Consider the following 18,238-nt stretch of genomic DNA (forward strand, 5'->3'; position numbering starts at 1 on the left):
TATATCATTAAATTTAGATGATCATTTTTGATCAACAATTGCACTCAGTATATCTAAATTTACATGTAGAATTGCAGTGCCATTTTACATATTACATACATTTACATTTTGTCCATGGTTCACTTTTTGAGCAAATAAGACTTGTATAGATTCAGTTCAATGACAGGCAAGATCAAACAGAGTTGCCTGTGACTAACAGAACTATAACTGTTTTACTGGCAAAAACCTGGTTCTACATCAGATTCTGAGAATAGAATGCAAATAGATCACTGGAAATGTTTTTTTTTTTTTTTTTTTTTTGGGGGGGTAGAAATCTTTTGCTTATTGGGCACAGGAAAACATCTCTCAAACAATGTGGTTCTAAAAGACTGACACAGACATTTATACTAATATTTTTAGGAACTAGCAAAAGTCAGTAGGAGTTCATTCATCAGGGCTTTGGTGTGAACTATACACGACTGCACAACAGCAAGATATACCTCATAGTCTGCAGTTCAGGTGATGTTATAACTCAGGTGATGATACTACTGGAGATAAGCCTTCCCAGGAAAAAGTGGCTTTCTCATAGCTTGCAAAGACAGGCACAGATATGGCAAGGTAATGCAATAAACTCAAGGAGGATAATCTTTCTGCTGGCCTTCATCTACCAGTATTTTACAGTGTCAACATCTGAGCATGAGGCCTTCCATCAGCTGTGTTTTTGATCTATTTTGACTGGCGCTCAGTTCAGTTAGCAGTGACGAGATTTATGGCTTATCACGAGAGTTAAACCGTGGAGCGCCCGTCTTGGACACTGTTCAAAGGTGATTACCACTCATGATAACAATGATAACTGTTGCGACAGTGATGTTGTGTCACTAAGGGAACAACAAACCAGCTTTGCAAAGTTCAAAGGTTCAGCACAAGAGGTCCCATGAGGATCCTGTATGATATGTTCCTACTGTTGGAGTCACACGGGGCTTTACAGGATTATACAAAGCTGCACTTCTGCTGGAAGATAAAGACGGCTATGGGCATTGTACCTTTGATATTGGAATATAGTCTCATACTGTGATCGAGATACGTTTCACGCCATTGTAGCATTTACCCCATGTAGAAGAAAATGAGTATAATGAAAATGAGTGATGGTCTAGTTGTCTTACGTTTCCCGTATATTGTACAAGGTCTTGACTCCAGTGAGAAAAAGACGCAGCATTTTATACACTGTCAAACTTTATTCCAACACACATAACTGGATGATACACACCACTATCGGTACTCACCCCTATTTCCATACAGTACATAAAAATATATTGACAAAGGCACTCTACACAAAAGCACTCAGGGTCCCATGTATTGTGTTTGCCAGGCCATAGAGCCAAAAGAGCCTTGCGAAGATGGGATAGGTAGGATCAACAAAGAGATACAACTATTTGAACTAGAACTATTCCATCCCTATACCTGGAGAGTCTCCCATGAAACCCCGGTCTTGAAGGCAGCTCATTGGTGGATTCGTTGAGGAGAAGTGTGGCCAGCCAGGTGCAGGAGCCTCAGGATGATGTCGCCCGAGTCGCTGCCTTCGAACGGGCTGATTTGATCGCCGCCTTCCTCCTCGATGAGACAGGATTGGTCTGTGGTACAGCTCTCTGGAACAAAGTTTTGGAAAAAAAGGACATATTTTTTCTTTTTGGTATTCACCCATAAGCACCTTGGCCTTATGATATGTGTGCAGATCCCTGTGGTACATGATAAAATAGAAATATTTTATTGTTCATGAGTGGAAATTTGTCTTTGGCTGCATGTGGCACGTACACATAAAACAAAACCTACAAAGATGGACATGAAGGAGCACCAGGCAAAACATCAAATTCATAGTGCAAATAAATCAAATAAAATAAATAGGCCTATATAAGAAGGTAAACCATTAGATTATAAGTCACATAAATAGTGTCTAATCATGCCATTCAAGGTCTTATTTTATGAGTTAAAGAAGCTAATCTAATTTGGTACAAAGTGCATTCAGCACAGATTTTGTGTGGCTCTTGGTTTCTTGGCACACCAGACCTGCACAATAACACAGCACAAGGCACTTTTAAGGCATCTCAGCAGTAATAATAACATGGCCTCAGTCATGCAGAAATCATGCAGAAAGCTCCCACAAACATAACCGATTAGGTAACCATACATTGTGACTGTGCCTGGACCCTTATTCATGAACCTTTTCAGAATAAAAGTACTGATCTAGAATTTCACAATGACTGAAGCAATAAAAGTCATGCTGGCATATGCCATGCAGTGGATGCTTTTATCTACAGCGCCTTACAGTGCAAAAAGTGCTTACATTTTCAGCTTGTTCAGCCACAAAGGCAATCCTGGAAGCATTAGTGCTCACTAAACCATATGACCATATATATTCTGTGCACTTATATAAATACTACTGATAAAAACAGTATGAAACGCAAGCATTTTTTGTTTGCCCCATTTAGCTACAGCCAAGCTGATACTAGACCAGCCTTACAGTCCTAAGAGACCGTCTGTCATGTAATGGGGTGGGGGCCTGGTTCAAAAAGGGGGAGGGCTGTGTATTTTTCTATAAAACGCAGGGGAGCAAAAGGCAAATTTTTTTCGACAGAGCACTTTTTCAACAGCTATTTTTATTTGGAAATCTGCCAGGTGATTTTGAGGTAACCTACTTTCCAGTGGCCATAAAATAGACTCGGTCCCTAGGCTCCAAGGGGCGAAAAAAAGAAAGAAAGAAAGAAAGAAAAAAAAAGACTGCTAGGCACAAAGTGGAACTACCCTTTGTGTGCGCATTGCTGGGGAGCACCTGTGGGTGCTCATAGTGCCAAGAAAGCGCTGATGATTGTTTTTAGCTGCTGGTTACTCAGGTTACTCGAGTCTCACCTTTTCAGGGCTGTAAATATTTTATTAATAATATCTTGAGATGAACCAGACCTCAAACTGCAATAAAGAAAATTTTGTCTCTGAGATACTTCATACCTTTTTCTTGAAGATCACCTACCTGCATCGCAGCAGAGCCCTGAGGCAGCGCAGTGTCCTCCCTCAGATCCACAGGGTCTCCCTCCGGCCTGGCAGGGGGTGAGCAGGTAGTTCTCTTCCACACAGTGAGCTGTTTCTGGGGAGCCCAGCAGGCAGCCGAGGCCCTCCCCACAGCAGATACTGGGGCCAAAACAGCGCCCCCTGTCCCCGGGGCCGCAAGGCATGCACTGCAGGAGGATGTAGTCACCATGTTTTAACACATATTTCAGCCAGGACACCTCATGTACAGAAAAAGTATTTATATTAATTGATGTGGCATGACATTGGCAGACTAAACTGCTTTAATGTTAGCTGCTGCACATACATGGATGTCACAGGGATGTAAATAATCATCCATGTAGAGCGTAAAAGCAGATCTAAGCAGATGGAGCTGGGGAGGAGGTGTGTCAAATTAAGCATTGAACTGTAACAGCACAGGCAATTAGTGGTGGGGCAGCTGGCAGGAACCTGTCAAGGTAAACTGATGTGTCATTTAGAGGCTTTCGAATTAGGAAGTGAGATGATGAATTGTTAACTCTGAAAAGCACGGCAGTGAGGAGACCTAGGAGCTTACAACACCGGAAGAGGTTCACTGATGAAAAGTCTTCTTCTCGCTCTCATGGGTGAATTCAGAAAGTCTGAGAGTCAGAGCTGTTTTATTTTTTTTTAGAGCACTGATTCTTCTCCCTGTTTTAAAGGTTTTGGTCCTGTCCTTCACTTGAGTCTGTCACCCGATGTTGACAGTGTTGAGGCTCAAGTGTCAGTAATAAGGACACTGATTCCGCTCTGACCTTTTTGAACTCAGCAATCTGATAAATCCTCGCCTTTAAAATTTGGCACAGAATGTAATTTCGATTTTTTCTCACCCCTAGTTTGTGAATTTACCTCTTGCTACTGAGGATCTACATGAGAGAGTGATAAAGCGGCTCACCTTGCGTAGTGGGGCGTCCATGATGGATCTCTTCCCTCCGATGGGGCAGTTAGAGATGTAGCACGCCGAACACACAGACAGGAGGAAAAGAAGGCACACAGACACCGCAGCTCCGCTCATTTCTGTTTAGCAAATGTAAGAAAGATGGAAGGGAGGAGAGAAGAACAGGGCAAAACGCTTTGATTAAGTATCTGCACCTACAACATGAAGCAATGCCATCCACAAGCCAAAAGATACTCACTTGTTGCTGAGATGTACACTTAAGAAGTAGAGTACAGTAGAATAAAAGCTTTTCAGCGCGTCCCAGATCAGACAATTGTCCAGTTCTCTGCTCTTGGTGCCCTCGACACCCCTTATATACTCTGAAACCTTCTTTTGAGAGTGACACAGAAAGCCAAAAGCCACTTAGGGACTCTTAATGAGCCTTTCTTTGTTAGTGTCACCTCCATTGATGAAGTTGACCCCTGGGCAGGCCGGGTCACACCAATGGTCAGCTCGGTGGCCTGGTTTGCATCTTGCTATTGAGAATCATTAGAGAGGAGCTTGTGGTCCGTGACCATGCATGTTCACGGAGGAGAGGAAGTCAGAGAGGGATCAGGCCTTGGATGTGGACGTGAAATCATTCAGGGCCACATTACACTTGTGATGCGAGAAGAGGTAGCAGCACATTTTTTATTCTTCTAAGGGCGATTGGTTTTTAGGCCTTTCTGCTTTATTAGGTGCCTCGGTAATCTCTTTCAGGAAGGATGGGAGAGGAAAGATAAGCAGGTGCCAAGGTCATAAGATTTTTTTTTTTTTTTTTTTCATATTAAACAGCACATATAACTGAGCCTGCTGGAGATGCTCTGGCAACTCTGTACTTGAGCTTAAAGTAACCAGAGTGTTTTATAAACAGACAGATTGATGAAAATAAGCATCATAAGCTCTTACATCATCTTTTTAGACACACACTTACACATACACACATGCACACCTCTGACTAATTTTCCATCTTATTAGCGAAGTTCTTAATTCCTCACAGGAATTGATACACACATTGTCCAGGTCTTAGGTTAATTGGCCTCACAAGCTAATTAACACAGCTAATGATCGGCCACAACCGATTAAAGGCAGCTTCACCGGTTCAATGAGATGAGTTCAATTACTGCAGCTCCCTCTAGATTTACTCACTGCCACCTCATCTCAATTAATGATGGGCAAAACATAATTGATAACATCTTCCTGTGCTAACTTCTGAACCAAATGGCAGAGGGGAACATTGAGACGTGGGCTGACGTTAGTTTGTTTAGATGTGACGCCCAAAGATTGAGTGATCACAAACAGTCACCCTGTGAAGATTAATTAAGGAAGTAAGAGGAAATATGACACAGGAGCCTGCCTAAGCCCACGCTTTGGCAGAGGCCCGCTCTTGCCCCCTAGTGGCTGTGTTGACACATTTTATCCATTCACCCAATTATGTTTATGATCAGTTATTTCGTCTGTCATACTTGTAGGAAACGCTGTGAAATTACAGTAACGATCTGTTCATATGGAATGATATTACATCGAGATGTAGGTCAGCAATGTCTCTCTTTTGTCAGTTCATGCATGTAAAATGGTTACATTTAGGGAATCTGTTGCTTGTGTCTTAATTAATGCATTTTTTTGCACTTCATTTTTACATGTAAGTTTCCTCTCTGTTTTGTCACAGTCATTTAATCAACATTATTCAAGTCAAAGCTATGAAAACTATGTTGCACAATATGAACTTACTTGCAACCTGTCTTTTACAGAACATAAATGTTTTTAATGAGTTGAATCCCAGATACTTTTGGGATCCCAAATACTTTTGGGATTGAAAACCAGAATCCATTTTTTCTGTCTATCATTTCTCTATCTATTGTTTTGTCACCTTTTTTGTTTGTGAAGAACTCTGGTGCAAAACTTTTTGTTTTGTTTTGTTTCTAAAGTCCTGTATAAATGTAATAAACTTGAAACTTGCCCATATCATGCCCTAAAATATTTTCACTATTGAGTTTAAAACATAACTATTTTTATTTATTTAAAATAGGAAGATAGTCTTGCTACAGGGTAAACAAAATTAATTTATCTGAGCTGGAAAAATGCAAAAGAAAAAATGGTTACAACCATCATCCGTCATGGCATGACACTTTACAACTGTTAAACATACTAGCTGCATTGTTAAACATCAAGTCATGCCACCCATAGTTCTTCCCAAAGCTGTGTAAATCCCTATTTCATAGAGAAATGGAGATGTCTATCTAGTGTTTCCTTATTTTTCTGCAGGAAGGCACTAGGCTTGTTGACTTCCTCTCCCCTCCCTTCCTTCCTTCTCTCCGAAGGTACTCATCTGAAAAATGAGAACAAAGTGACTGTTCCTGTTCTCTTTCTTAAGTCACTTCAAATGCTATCCGCGGACGGGCGGCTCATTGTCAGGAGAGCTGCACGGAGAACAGAGGAGCGAGAACGCAGCGCAGGTACAACAGCAGCTGCAGCAGCTCAGCCAACACAGAGCCACAGCATCACAGAAAACACACTCTACAGCTCTGAACTGGTAAGCCCTACACGCAGACACTGCTGCAGCCTCACACACACACACACACACACACACACACACTGGCACTGACTGGCATCCAGGGTAAGGAGGGGCGTCACTTGGGTGTTTGTGCTTTAATGGATTGTTTGGAATGCATGGTGAGGTAAAGTGTGGGCCGGGGTCTTTGCACAGTGCACCTTCCTGATCAGTAGAAAAGGTGAAGGACAATATAAAAGAATAGTGTTTATTTTCCTGCAGAGCATTTGAAATGTGGAAAATGACATTATGCAGTGTGAAGTACAGGAGTTTCAGGTAAACCTTATGATATACTGTCATGAGTATTTGCATTTTAAATACCATCCACAGATGAAAAAACTTGTTATCAACTATGTTTTCAATGCAACAATAATGAATATCAAAACACCAGGATCCCTTTAGTGCCTCAGTTAATTATTGATGAAGGAAGATATTTCCTATTCCTATTCAACTGTAATTGTTAAGTGTGTTACACTGGCTTGTAATGTGCAAACTATGACATTATGATTTGAACAAACATCGTAAGGAAAACAGTGTCAGTTGAGTTAATGCAACTTTGAGACTTCAAAATTGTTTGTAATCGCTACTAATCTGACAGCTACCCTTCTTCTTATCATCTTCCTCCTCCTCCACCAAATAATTAATCTCTGCTGTTATTGTCTTAAGAGTGAAATATGTTCTATTACAACTACTAGAACTGTGCACCAACGTAAACAGCAGTGGTTTTTCACAGTTAATGATCATATATACAAAAATAGATGCTTAAAACATGTCTAGCCCTATTCTGACTGTGATGCAGAAGTGAGACAGTTCCCTTCTGAGTAACCTATCACCTCCCTTTCTCTATCATTGTCCATCATCTCCATCTTTCCCACATATACAGCACAGTAAACTTTTTGTAACTGCAGCTGAGATGTAATTTGTAATTATATGACATCTTAACAGCACCTTGGATTCACATTATAGGGAGGACAGGTCTGAAAAACATTAAACTATCACATAGCACTATCAGTTGAAGGCAAAAGGGGAAGTGCCCCGTGGCCATCAACGCAAAAAGATGAACAGAGCAGAGAAAAAGAGATGGAGAAGCGAAAAGTGTGCGGGAGGTAGAGGTAATACGTCACAGATAACTTCCTGATTTCAGGAGAGGAGGTAGGAGAGAGGAGATCTGTGAGAAAGGGAGAAGTGAAAGGTTTCAACCTGAACACTGAGAAGTGTAGGTGTAACACCCATAGGTGCGCTCAGTGAAACACCCTCCACAGAACTATTGGGAAACATCACAGACGTGGTTTGGCATCATAAATCAAAAGTAGATGAATGTGTTTTTTGCCAGTTTTCTTCCAAATGACGTGTCTACTTTTGAGGTTGCTGAAGTATTTTTCAGGATAATTTGACACACCTCCCAACTTGTTCAAAGACAAAGACAAGTTCTTCTGCTCTTTCTCATCCAGAGAGAAGATGGAGAGAGACACAATAAATATCTCACCTGAGAGGAGTCCTCCTCTCAAAGAGGAGCTCAGGACAGCATCTCAGCATGGCTTCTACCTAAGCCCATCTCCACTCTATATTAAAAAATTCTCACCTTCCAGATACCCAAACATATCTCCCTCCAGAGACAGCTACAGTGCATTCAGCCCCCCTGCTCTCTTCCCCATTCTTCGTCCCAAGGGTGAACATTACACCCAAAAGGAGGGATCCCAAAAGCGCAAAAGAACTCCTTTCAAAATGGACGCCCAAGGAGGTGAATCCCCAGGTGGAGAAGCAGAGGACGTACAGGACAATGGCAGTAAGAAGACAGTGGACCTCTCCCACCTCCCCTTCTCCCTCCCTGCTCGTCCCATTCCCTCTTCATCATCTTCAAAGCCCCTCCCAGGTATGATCGACCTCAACAGACTGCAGCTCCATCACAGATCTCTGTCCAGGCGTGACCCACCAGGTATTAACCTACCTGTGCAGGTCAAGCAGGAGCCACTCAGTCCTTCCCCTGTATGGCCTCCATCTCCCATCTTCTTACACCCGCCATATTTCCCCCCTCTCCACCCCAGCCTGCTCCCATACCCATTTTTCATGCCCGGGCCTGTCATGCACCTCTCCCCTGATGCTTTCTATCCCAGAGAGGCTCACCGCCCTGGTCACCGTGGCCCGGACGGGCCTCCTCGAAGCGGGATGACCACCGTTGAGAAGCTGGGTCTCAACATCCATGTAGACGACAGCTATTACGTCAACGTGGGAGGTGACCAGAAGCGATGGAAGTGCCGTATGTGCGAGAAGTCCTACACCTCTAAGTACAACCTTGTCACGCACATCCTGGGGCACAGCGGCATTAAGCCACATGGATGCCACCTGTGTGGAAAGCTGTTCAAGCAGCTGAGCCACTTGCACACACACCTGCTCACCCACCAGGGAATGCGCCCCCACAAGTGCCAGGTGTGCCACAAGGCCTTCACCCAGACTAGCCACCTGAAGAGACACATGATGCAGCACAGTGATGTGAAGCCATATAGGTAAGCGCTTTGTCGAACTACATAAAATCTGAGTTATTCCTTATGAGCGGCATAAAATCTACATCTTAACAAGTCATCTGGAGTCACTGTCACAGTCTTAAAATCCTGTTTTTGTTACAAGAGAAACAAATCTGCCACAAGTGAAGTGAACAAGTGAAACTATTTTCTGCTTATTGAAACCAGCAGAATGAAGTTGATTGGTCCACTGGTATCAAGAAAATGACACTTGATTCAAGAAAACTTTGAAACCTTCATACTGAATTTGACACTAAATGGCTTGTTGAGATTTTTTTCAGTGTGGTGTTATATGGCATGGTGTGGTGTTTATTTCCAACTGTTGCCCAATTTACAGACTTCCCTTCTTCCCTTTTATCGTGCCTTCTCTTTTAATCTGTCTCTTTTCCTCTCTTTTTGCTCCACCCTACCTCCCACCAGCTGCAGTGTGTGTGGTCGAGGTTTTGCTTACCCCAGTGAGCTTCGGGCCCATGAGCTGAAGCATGAGAAAGGCCAGGAGAACGTTTGTGTGGAGTGTGGTCTGGACTTCCCCACACTGGCTCAGCTGAAGAGGCACCTGACCACCCATCGTGGCCCCACCCTGTACAGGTGAGCACATGAAGCCTTTTCATTTTGGTGAAGTATATCTTTATATCAACATTTGAGTTCTTTGTTTGGCTCTTTCTGAAGCGATACCTGTTGTTCCTGCAGGTGTGCCGAGTGCCAGAAGACTTTCCAGTACCCGAGCCAGCTGCAGAACCACATGATGAAACACAAAGACATCAGGCCGTACATCTGCAGCGAGTGCGGGATGGAGTTCATCCAGTCACACCACCTGAAACAGCACACGCTCACTCATAAAGTAGGTTTTAATTAGATAGTGTTAGAAAGGACACAGCATTTGGTTTGCTTTTTTCTTTGACAGTAGTTACAAGCTGGGGAGTGAGAAAGGATTTTTGGCACATTGATTTTGGCTTGGCTGCCACATCCAAACCATTTTCATTACTCTTCATTCACTTTTTGGATACTGAGGAGAGCTGAAAGATTTTGGACACTGGCCTAATATGTTGGTTTGGCAGCTATGTCAAAGCAATTTCCTCCAAACTTTGGCATGGGAGAATACATTTAAACCAGCCAGTGTCAAAATTTCTAGCAACAGACTATCAGCCTGGTACAACTTCTGCTGAACACATTTTCTCACATTTTCTGCTCTACTTCCACATTCTCTTTTCCTCTCAGGGGGTGAAAGAACACAAGTGTCGCATCTGCGGTCGCGAGTTCACCCTATTGGCCAACATGAAGCGCCATGTGCTGATCCACACCAACATAAGGGCTTACCAGTGCCACATGTGCTTCAAGAGCTTTGTCCAAAAGCAGACGCTCAAAGCCCACATGATCGTCCACTCGGACATCAAACCCTATAAATGCAAGGTGGGGCATCATATATTCTTTATCATCTGCAGCTTAACAGATCTGCTAACACAAGGTTACCAGGTCTTATAGCTCTGTGAATGGAGAATGGCTCTAATGGTGTCTGTGTTTGTATTAGGCTCAGTTCCTGCCGGGTTCACAGATGCCACATACGTATTCATGGCTCTATAAGATAAAAGCATCCTCCAAATGGAAGATGCTTTCATCCAAACAAATGCTTTTATGCTACAGCTGCAGTGCATGCTACATAAACACACCCTGCTGCACGCTGCATTTATGTGTCTGTACGCCACGTTAACCAGAGCTTAGCTATTGATCTTTGTTTCGTGCAATCAGGACCCATTCATATTGCTGCCAGTCCTGCAGTATTTACTGGTAGCTGCTATAAAAAGGTTTCTCCAATTTTTTGGAGTGTCTGTGTGACCTTGGTGTTTGGTAGCAGGACTGAGACGATGACCAGATAGCAGAGAGGCTTTTGGCAGTGGGAGCCTCCTTGTCCATAGGAAGGATATCGCCGCACAAACTGCCTCTCTAACAATGGCCCCCAGCCTCCCCGGAGAACAAGGCCCGCAAATAGATTTCATCTCGCTTTCTCTGCTGCAGGAGGGAGCTTCCTGTTTTCTCACGGTCCTCTTGGACAGTTTACAGTCCCTCTCTCCTCCTGAAGGAAAGGACCACCCTAATAAAAAAGAATGCAGAGGAAGGACAGCGCAGGAGTTGCCCTTCCCTGTTCTCCTCTTGGCCCTGTCTCGATGTGGCTTCCTTTCTCTCTCCCTCCTTTGTGTCTGTGTGCATGTGTGTGTGTGTGTGTGTGTGTTTGAGGAGGGGGGAGAGACAGAGAGGAAAAGAGGAAAACAGGGATAGAGGGAGAGAGTGGGTGTGTATGTGTGTCTGAATGTGAACGGCTGCACATTCATTCATGATTACGTGTTGCTCCACAGCCCTGCATACTACCAGAATTAGTCACCTAACAAAATAGCTATTTGGCAGAGAGGAAACTTTAATAAATGAATGATGTTGGCCTATTTAAAAAAAAAAAATCTTGTTTACTAGAGAAAGGAATGCTGCCGAGTTTCAAAGAATTTGGTGTCAATCACTCGCACTGCATGGTACACCATTGTTGGACTGCAAATCTAATGAATGTTTGGCAAAAAGTTTGGCTATTGATAAAGCACTTGCCTACACATCTCTCAGTGAACAAATCAAATTCAGGTCAAGTCTTGTGCTTACACTTAGGCTAGGCTGTACGGTACAATGGGACTGACTGCCTCTGCTCTTCTCTCAGCATTTTTTTTCCTTCAAATTGTGTCTCTTTTGTCTTTCAGCTTTGTGGGAAGGAGTTCAACAGGATGCATAACCTTATGGGCCATATGCATCTCCACTCAGACAGCAAGCCATTCAAATGCCTTTACTGTCCCAGCAAGTTCACCCTGAAGGGAAACCTTACAAGACACATGAAGGTCAAGCATGGCATCATGGACAGAGGCCTGGATGAGAGATGTAAGAATGCAAAATCACCTTTTTTGATATGTAACGTTTGCTGATGCAAATTTCATCTGAATTAATGCAATGCTTTTCTGACACAAGTGTTTAGGCGAAGGGGGAGATTCTGCCTGTCCAGTCCTCTGGGTCTGCTGACACGCTTCAACCAAGAGGAGCCTTTCGACCTCTCCCAGAAGCCCCCAGGCCTGCCCAGTCTCCGTCACTCCCAGTCAGACGGCGAGAGCGTCCCGGGGAGCTCATGTCAGGAGGAGGATGAGGAGAGTTTTTACAGGAGAAGCCAGTACAGCCCTGAAGTGGACCAACACGAACCAGCAGGCGAGGACCAGTACATCCCAGAGCTGGAGGAAGGAGAGCAAGGCTACACACCTGAGCTGAGGCCAGGCGAGCCGCAGAAACAGGTGTACCAGCGTAACGCAGGTGAACAGGTGCATGAGAGTGAGTCAGCACCAGGTGGACACTATAGAGATCCCACAGCTGACCCGATCTGCCTTCTGGAGGCAGGGGAGACACCAGAGCAGGTGTATGAGTCCGACTCAGAGCCAGGTGAGCAGATGTACCACCGGGAGGCAGGCGGGAGACCGTTTTATGACTCTGACTCTGACTCAGAACTGGAAGATCAGACTCCTCACCAAGAGCTAGATGAGCCAGAGAAAAATAAACAGGGAAGGGATTCTGAATCAGCCGGCAAAACAAACCACCGTGAAGCAGAGGGTAAACAGAGCAGGTTAGAGCCAGGTGAAAGAGTGTATATGTCGCACCGAGGTGAACAAACATTAGGTGCCGAGGCCCAGGATGAAGAACAACAGCAACAACAAGGAGAGGAAGATGCAGGGATTGAGGAATGCTGATAATGAGAGGAAGAGAGGAGGGAGGAAGTGAGCGAGACACTCCCATGACAAAGGAGGAAAGTGTGTTTTTTGTAGTGATCTGAAGGAAAATATTTCAGGAGGCTGTGTTATCTAACAAAAGTGAGATGCACGTAGCACATTATTAAACAACCGAGGAGCAGTGACGTGACTCAAATAGAAGCTGTGATACCAAAAACATGGGCCAACAGTATGTACATACCACTGTTTAATTAAATGCATATGTGGGCAAAAGTTGATGTAAGGAGTGGATTCATGAGGGAGAAAGTGTGATCAAGATATAACATTATTGTAAAGAAAATGCCAGCATTTAAAAAATTGAAATATTTAATGTTTTTGTACTTTTTCACAGATAATTTTGCAACGTTAGCGCATGTGATTAATTATGTAATGTTTCCTCTGATATAATTCCAAATGCATTTCTGTTTTTTTCTGTCTTTGATTAAATGAGTAATAGCAGACACAAAATCAGCAATTTCTTTTATTTTTGTGTATATTTATTTCATTTTGGTTATGGGATTTTTTTTTTTTTTTTTACCCACAGTACATGACTTTTTATTGGGAGGACACCGATCGATTTGGAGTAACAAAGTTGTTTTGAAATGAAAAGTCTTTAGTTGTTGACAATCAAAGAAATTAACAAATCTATGGGTTTGTAAAATAAACTGTGATTTTGAAAGAATTAAGCTTTGTCTGTTTTGTGTGTTTTTATATGATTATTTCACTGTATCTTCATGACATATTTTGACTGAGTGGGCTGGTTTAAGCTCTGGAGGCAGTGGTGTGCCCGCTGTTTGGCCGTGTAATGCTGATGACCGAGTAAGAAGAAGAAGAAGAAGGAAAAAAAAAAAAAAAACAGAAGGGAAAGTGGAAAGAACATGTGTAAAGTTTACTAGAGCTGGCACTGCAAGATCCTTTGAAATGGTAAACATCCCAACGGGTAGCTTTGTGGAGGTTTTTACAGAAGCCCAAATATAATTCACCTGCACTGCAATGCTCCGTCTCATTGAGCTATAGAGATGATTGCTGTACATTTCAAAACGCCTGCCTTTCTTCTCGGGGCTTCTCTTACAAAGGAGAGGAAGAGGAAGAGAAAACACCTCTCCCCTTCTCTCTTTTAGGTTGCGATCAAACAGCAGTGAAGGACACAGTGGGTGTCCCAGACAAAGGCTTCCATGTGTCTGTATGACTCAGAAGAAAGCATTGTTTTTGCTCATTGCAGAAGCCCTGTTGAAAAAAAAGGCAGTATCTTTATTGTTTTAATGAAATTAAATCACCAGACAATACATGATGATATACTGTATCATGCATGTCTTTACTGAATCATAATTCCTAATTTGTAAAATAGATGCTTACTTAAAATATCTATCTATCTATGCATTTGTTATAATCTCAGTGCTGAGATACAATAAACACATGTATGGTTTACTCTGTGGGAGATATCTCACATTGTAATGATACATTCAGCTTATTGGGCACACTGAGCTGATAGCCACAACATGTGCCATCGTCTTTGCTGCCAGTTCAGGTAAACACTGAGCCATTTCTTGTTAGGTGAAATGCAGAACAACAGCTTCTCCTTTTCTGCCAGGAGAGACCACCGCCGTATCCAAAGGGCGAAACTGCAAACAGTTTGAGGAAGTTCTCATATCCTCCTCTCCTTTCCTCTCCTCACCTATACGTTTCCCAAACACTGTCTTCACTTCAGAGAGGAAGCACAGAATGTGGAAACGTACAGCTGTCACACATTTAGAATCAGACCATCTTGAGTAACGTCGCATATCATACCCCGCGCTCATGTTCATGTATTGTGAAGTGAAACCTCAGAAACCATGACAAGATCAGACATCCCTTACACGCCTTTTGTACCTTGTTTCTGTCTCTCTCTCTCTCTCTCTCTCTCTCACACACACACACACACACACACACACACACACACGCAAATGCATGCACACACACAACAGGTAAATAATGTTCTGATGGGAAAATGAATCCTGTGGTTGAAAAGGTTGACGCTCTGCTTGACAGTGAAAAACAACCTCGACAGGACACCACCGAATTAGAAAATGCAGCAATTACAGTATATTAAATTTCTGTGCACAAACTGCTCTGATGAAATTTGAGTTTACAAATCAATTGCGGACAATTATGTAATTTAAACAACCTCAGCTTTGTGATTTTCAATGTAAATAAGTCTGCTGCAGCTCTATATCAGAATGGTTAATAAACCTGTTTATTTATTTATTTAGTCATTGAAATGAAGCAAGTTGTGCAGAAATACAGCAGTCTTAAAAGAAATCATCATATAATCACTGTCACCATGATCATCACAATGAGTGCCCAGTTTCCACTGTACATGGGAACATGGTCAATTAACTTCAACAATAATAATTAAAAATGATAGTCCTCCCTGCCAACACCATTTAAACCTCAATTGTCTGACTTCATCAAACCGGTGTGACCTGTTAGCTGGTATACAGAAACCTACATGCCTTTATACAAGGGAAATATTGTCATAAAACTTACATCTTTGGACATATATGAATCCAAACATGTACCCTAGCACCCTCCTCCTCTGGATACGGTCATATGTATAGCCTATATTTGCATGTGTATGTGTGTATATATGGAATCAGTGGGAAGAACAAATGGGAAGATGTATGTACTTGCAATCTATGTTAGACATATATGTCCACATATGAAAAACTGCTGATTTCTAATAGGTTTAATTTATGGTTATGAGGGTAGAGCCACATTCTCCTTGGTTTTAAAGACCATACTTGGAAAAAGCTCCTATTGATCACAAGATTATTTTGTGTTGTTCAAACTTATCATTATGGTCATAGCACTGATTTAATTTACTGATGTTTTTCCTAAAATGAGCACAAGGAGAACATGATACTCTTTCACTCTCTCTGACATCCAAAATCTTTACGTTTATGATGGAAATCTTGGTGTAATCTGACAATAATGAGGCTAACACAAACTGCTGGTGCTCTCCTTAGATTGGCAAGATGTTATATTTTATGCTGCGTTATCCAGAACTAAGATTCAGCACTATATGCTTTGACAGACATACACTATCTGTCTGTACTACCGGTGAAGAACCAGAGGTGAGCCCTGCCAACAAAAGGACTTATCACCCTATATAAATAAACCAAATTCCTCGTGATGGTGTTTTTTATTGTGTGTGTGTCACATCCCCTTCTACTTCACCTATGACACATCCCGGAATAAATAGCGGGGTCTACTCTTGTGTGTTCAGAGACAAATCGCCTATATGATAAGCTGTGCAACAATGCCATGGCTTCGCAATAAAGAAGGAAGCAGACCGGGGATGCACATGAACGAGGTACTGAAAAACAAACACTTCTGGATTCTGGGTATCACAAACAAAGCCAAAAATAAAAACCTCTTTTAGATGCGTTGAATGTAGTCAGGGAAACATGTGTCTCATGGCCTTCACGATGAATAAAGTGCACACCCTGATTCCCCATGACAAGATTTACATTATATATTTACATTACCCACAGCAATGCACAAAAACGGACTTGAGTGTAAAACTTGCAGCAGAGTAGAATATAATAAAAGAGATTAGATACATAAGCCATGTTGATATTGGACTTCATCCATAGTCTATTCCTGAAAAGGCCGGTTAAACTGTCGCCCCAGTTTTGTGTGTTCACTTCCTGTGTGCTCTCTTTGGTGCAGCTCAGGTAAGGACTTCCTGTTTTGGTGGTCACGGAGCGAACCAGAGGGTGCTAAAATTCTTCCAGCTTTTGTTTGACAAACCGTCCCAGCCCAGATTCAACCTGTCCCCTCCTTTGTCATTAGGCCAAGGAGCTCGCTCAATTATAGTGGAGGGCTGTCCTGTAGTAGCTTATGCAGGCCGTGGAGAACAAAACACTGGCTTGTTGACAGAAGAACGGCGGTGTGGGCTATGCACAAACAAACAAACTTGCAAAATGAATCCCGTTCAGCTCCACATTTAGGGCCTCATGGTAACAACTCATCTTTTAATGTAAGGGTGGCTGATTCGAACAGGGGTCTCTATGCAGCCTGTTAAACAGAATTCAACAAAAACAATTTACCGATGCAGCTCAGGACGTCGGTGATGTTGAGCCAAACGAGGCCTTTTCATTATTTCTGTGCATGCAGCGTGTGTGTCACAGTGTAAAGTGAATGTCTCACGTCTCCCACACCGTTACTGTCGTCTCACATAAACAGCTAAACTGTGAAAAGACCAGGCTCTGAAGTACAAACACACACCTGTAACCCTGTTATCATTGATTATCCTCACTGAGGAAGCCATGTTGTGAGTAATCATTTAAATAACTGTCAATATGAACCATATCAGGCTTATGTGTTGGTTGAAAACAGTAGTGTGATGAGGGGTATAGGCCTACACAAACATAAGGAGTGTACCCACCTATCAGCTGAACAGCCACTGAACAGGAAAGCAGACGCTCTGCCTCCTCAGCAACACTGACCTCAGCTCAACCAGCTTGCTCAGGAACTATGTTGCCTGGCGGAAGAAGATAAAATGTTAAATTGTAAGAGTAAACTGAGAGGAGACGATTCCACGCTGTTGTGAAATCGCTGTAAAGGGCGCCCTCTTGTGGCTCAAGGGTGCACTGACCCCAGCAGTGTGCACAGCTGCAGACCTGCCTCTGTGTACCTCACCACGCAATTTATTTATTTATTTATTTATTTATGACAAAGAAAGTTATAAAACACACACACTCACACACGCAAATTCTAGGAGTTATTGTTGTAGCAGAGGCAGGGGGAGACTCTAACATGCACATACTTCAAAGTCAGATTCAGAGCTATGATGTGAATATGACATTTAATGAAACATAAAAGTCACAAACACTGTTCACACACAAAGTATAGGAAACGCACATGTGCATTGTGTGTGTGTGTGTGTGTGTGTGTGTGTGTGTGTGTGTGTGTGTGTGGTTCACTCTCAGGACCTGACTGGGAAGCTGCGAAAGCTGTGGTGGGAGCAGTTTTCCAGTCTGAGTTGGACCACAGTCTGTATACAAATGCTACGTCTCAAACTACAGATACAGGAGTGACATTTAAAAAAAAAAAAAAAAATCAATGAAGAAATTACAACCTCTATGAACCAGTTCAAGGTTTATATTTCATTAAAGTGATTTGTTTAATGTATAAAAAATATTTGAACAGCATCCTACCGTTCCATGTATTGATTGAAAGGTTAAACTATCATGTCAATAATAAAAATGTAATTTGTATGGGCCAGCCAGAAAGCCAGACGTCACCGGACCACTGGACTTTACAGTTTTATACTCACTCAAATAATTTCTGTGCATATGATATCCCTCACAGACGAAAATATTTTACTTTTTTATTTATTTATTTATTTTTGCCTCTGCCATAAAAAGATTCTGAT

The 18,238-nt window shown here is 42.5% G+C and overlaps 2 protein-coding genes across 6 annotated transcripts; one reads left to right on the forward strand and one right to left on the reverse strand.

Annotated features, from left to right (window-relative positions):
* Positions 1-1,211: 1,211 nt before the first annotated feature.
* Positions 1,212-17,393, reverse strand: LOC115365831 (isotocin-neurophysin IT 1-like). Of its 5 annotated transcripts, none has more exons than XM_030061009.1 (6): positions 17,249-17,393; positions 9,716-9,770; positions 9,492-9,620; positions 3,950-4,071; positions 3,002-3,206; positions 1,212-1,625 (listed from the first exon to the last, which is right to left on the reverse strand). In XM_030061009.1, the coding sequence occupies exons 4-6, from the start codon at positions 4,067-4,069 to the stop codon at positions 1,480-1,482; spliced, it is 471 nt and encodes a 156-aa protein (XP_029916869.1). In that variant the 5' UTR covers positions 4,070-4,071; positions 9,492-9,620; positions 9,716-9,770; positions 17,249-17,393; the 3' UTR covers positions 1,212-1,479. The 5 variants fall into 5 exon arrangements, with proteins under 5 accessions (XP_029916869.1, XP_029916872.1, XP_029916870.1 ...); XM_030061012.1 differs by having other exon boundaries at positions 9,492-9,643; XM_030061010.1 differs by having other exon boundaries at positions 9,716-9,854.
* Positions 6,371-13,330, forward strand: znf366 (zinc finger protein 366). Its single transcript, XM_030061007.1, has 7 exons — positions 6,371-6,503; positions 7,973-9,025; positions 9,461-9,628; positions 9,731-9,881; positions 10,259-10,450; positions 11,776-11,950; positions 12,038-13,330. Exons 2-7 carry the CDS (start codon positions 7,980-7,982, stop codon positions 12,799-12,801), a joined length of 2,496 nt encoding a protein of 831 aa, XP_029916867.1. The 5' UTR covers positions 6,371-6,503; positions 7,973-7,979; the 3' UTR covers positions 12,802-13,330.
* Positions 17,394-18,238: the final 845 nt, after the last annotated feature.

The sequence above is a fragment of the Myripristis murdjan genome, chromosome 9, assembly GCF_902150065.1.
Source record: "Myripristis murdjan chromosome 9, fMyrMur1.1, whole genome shotgun sequence".
NCBI lineage: Eukaryota > Metazoa > Chordata > Actinopteri > Holocentriformes > Holocentridae > Myripristis > Myripristis murdjan.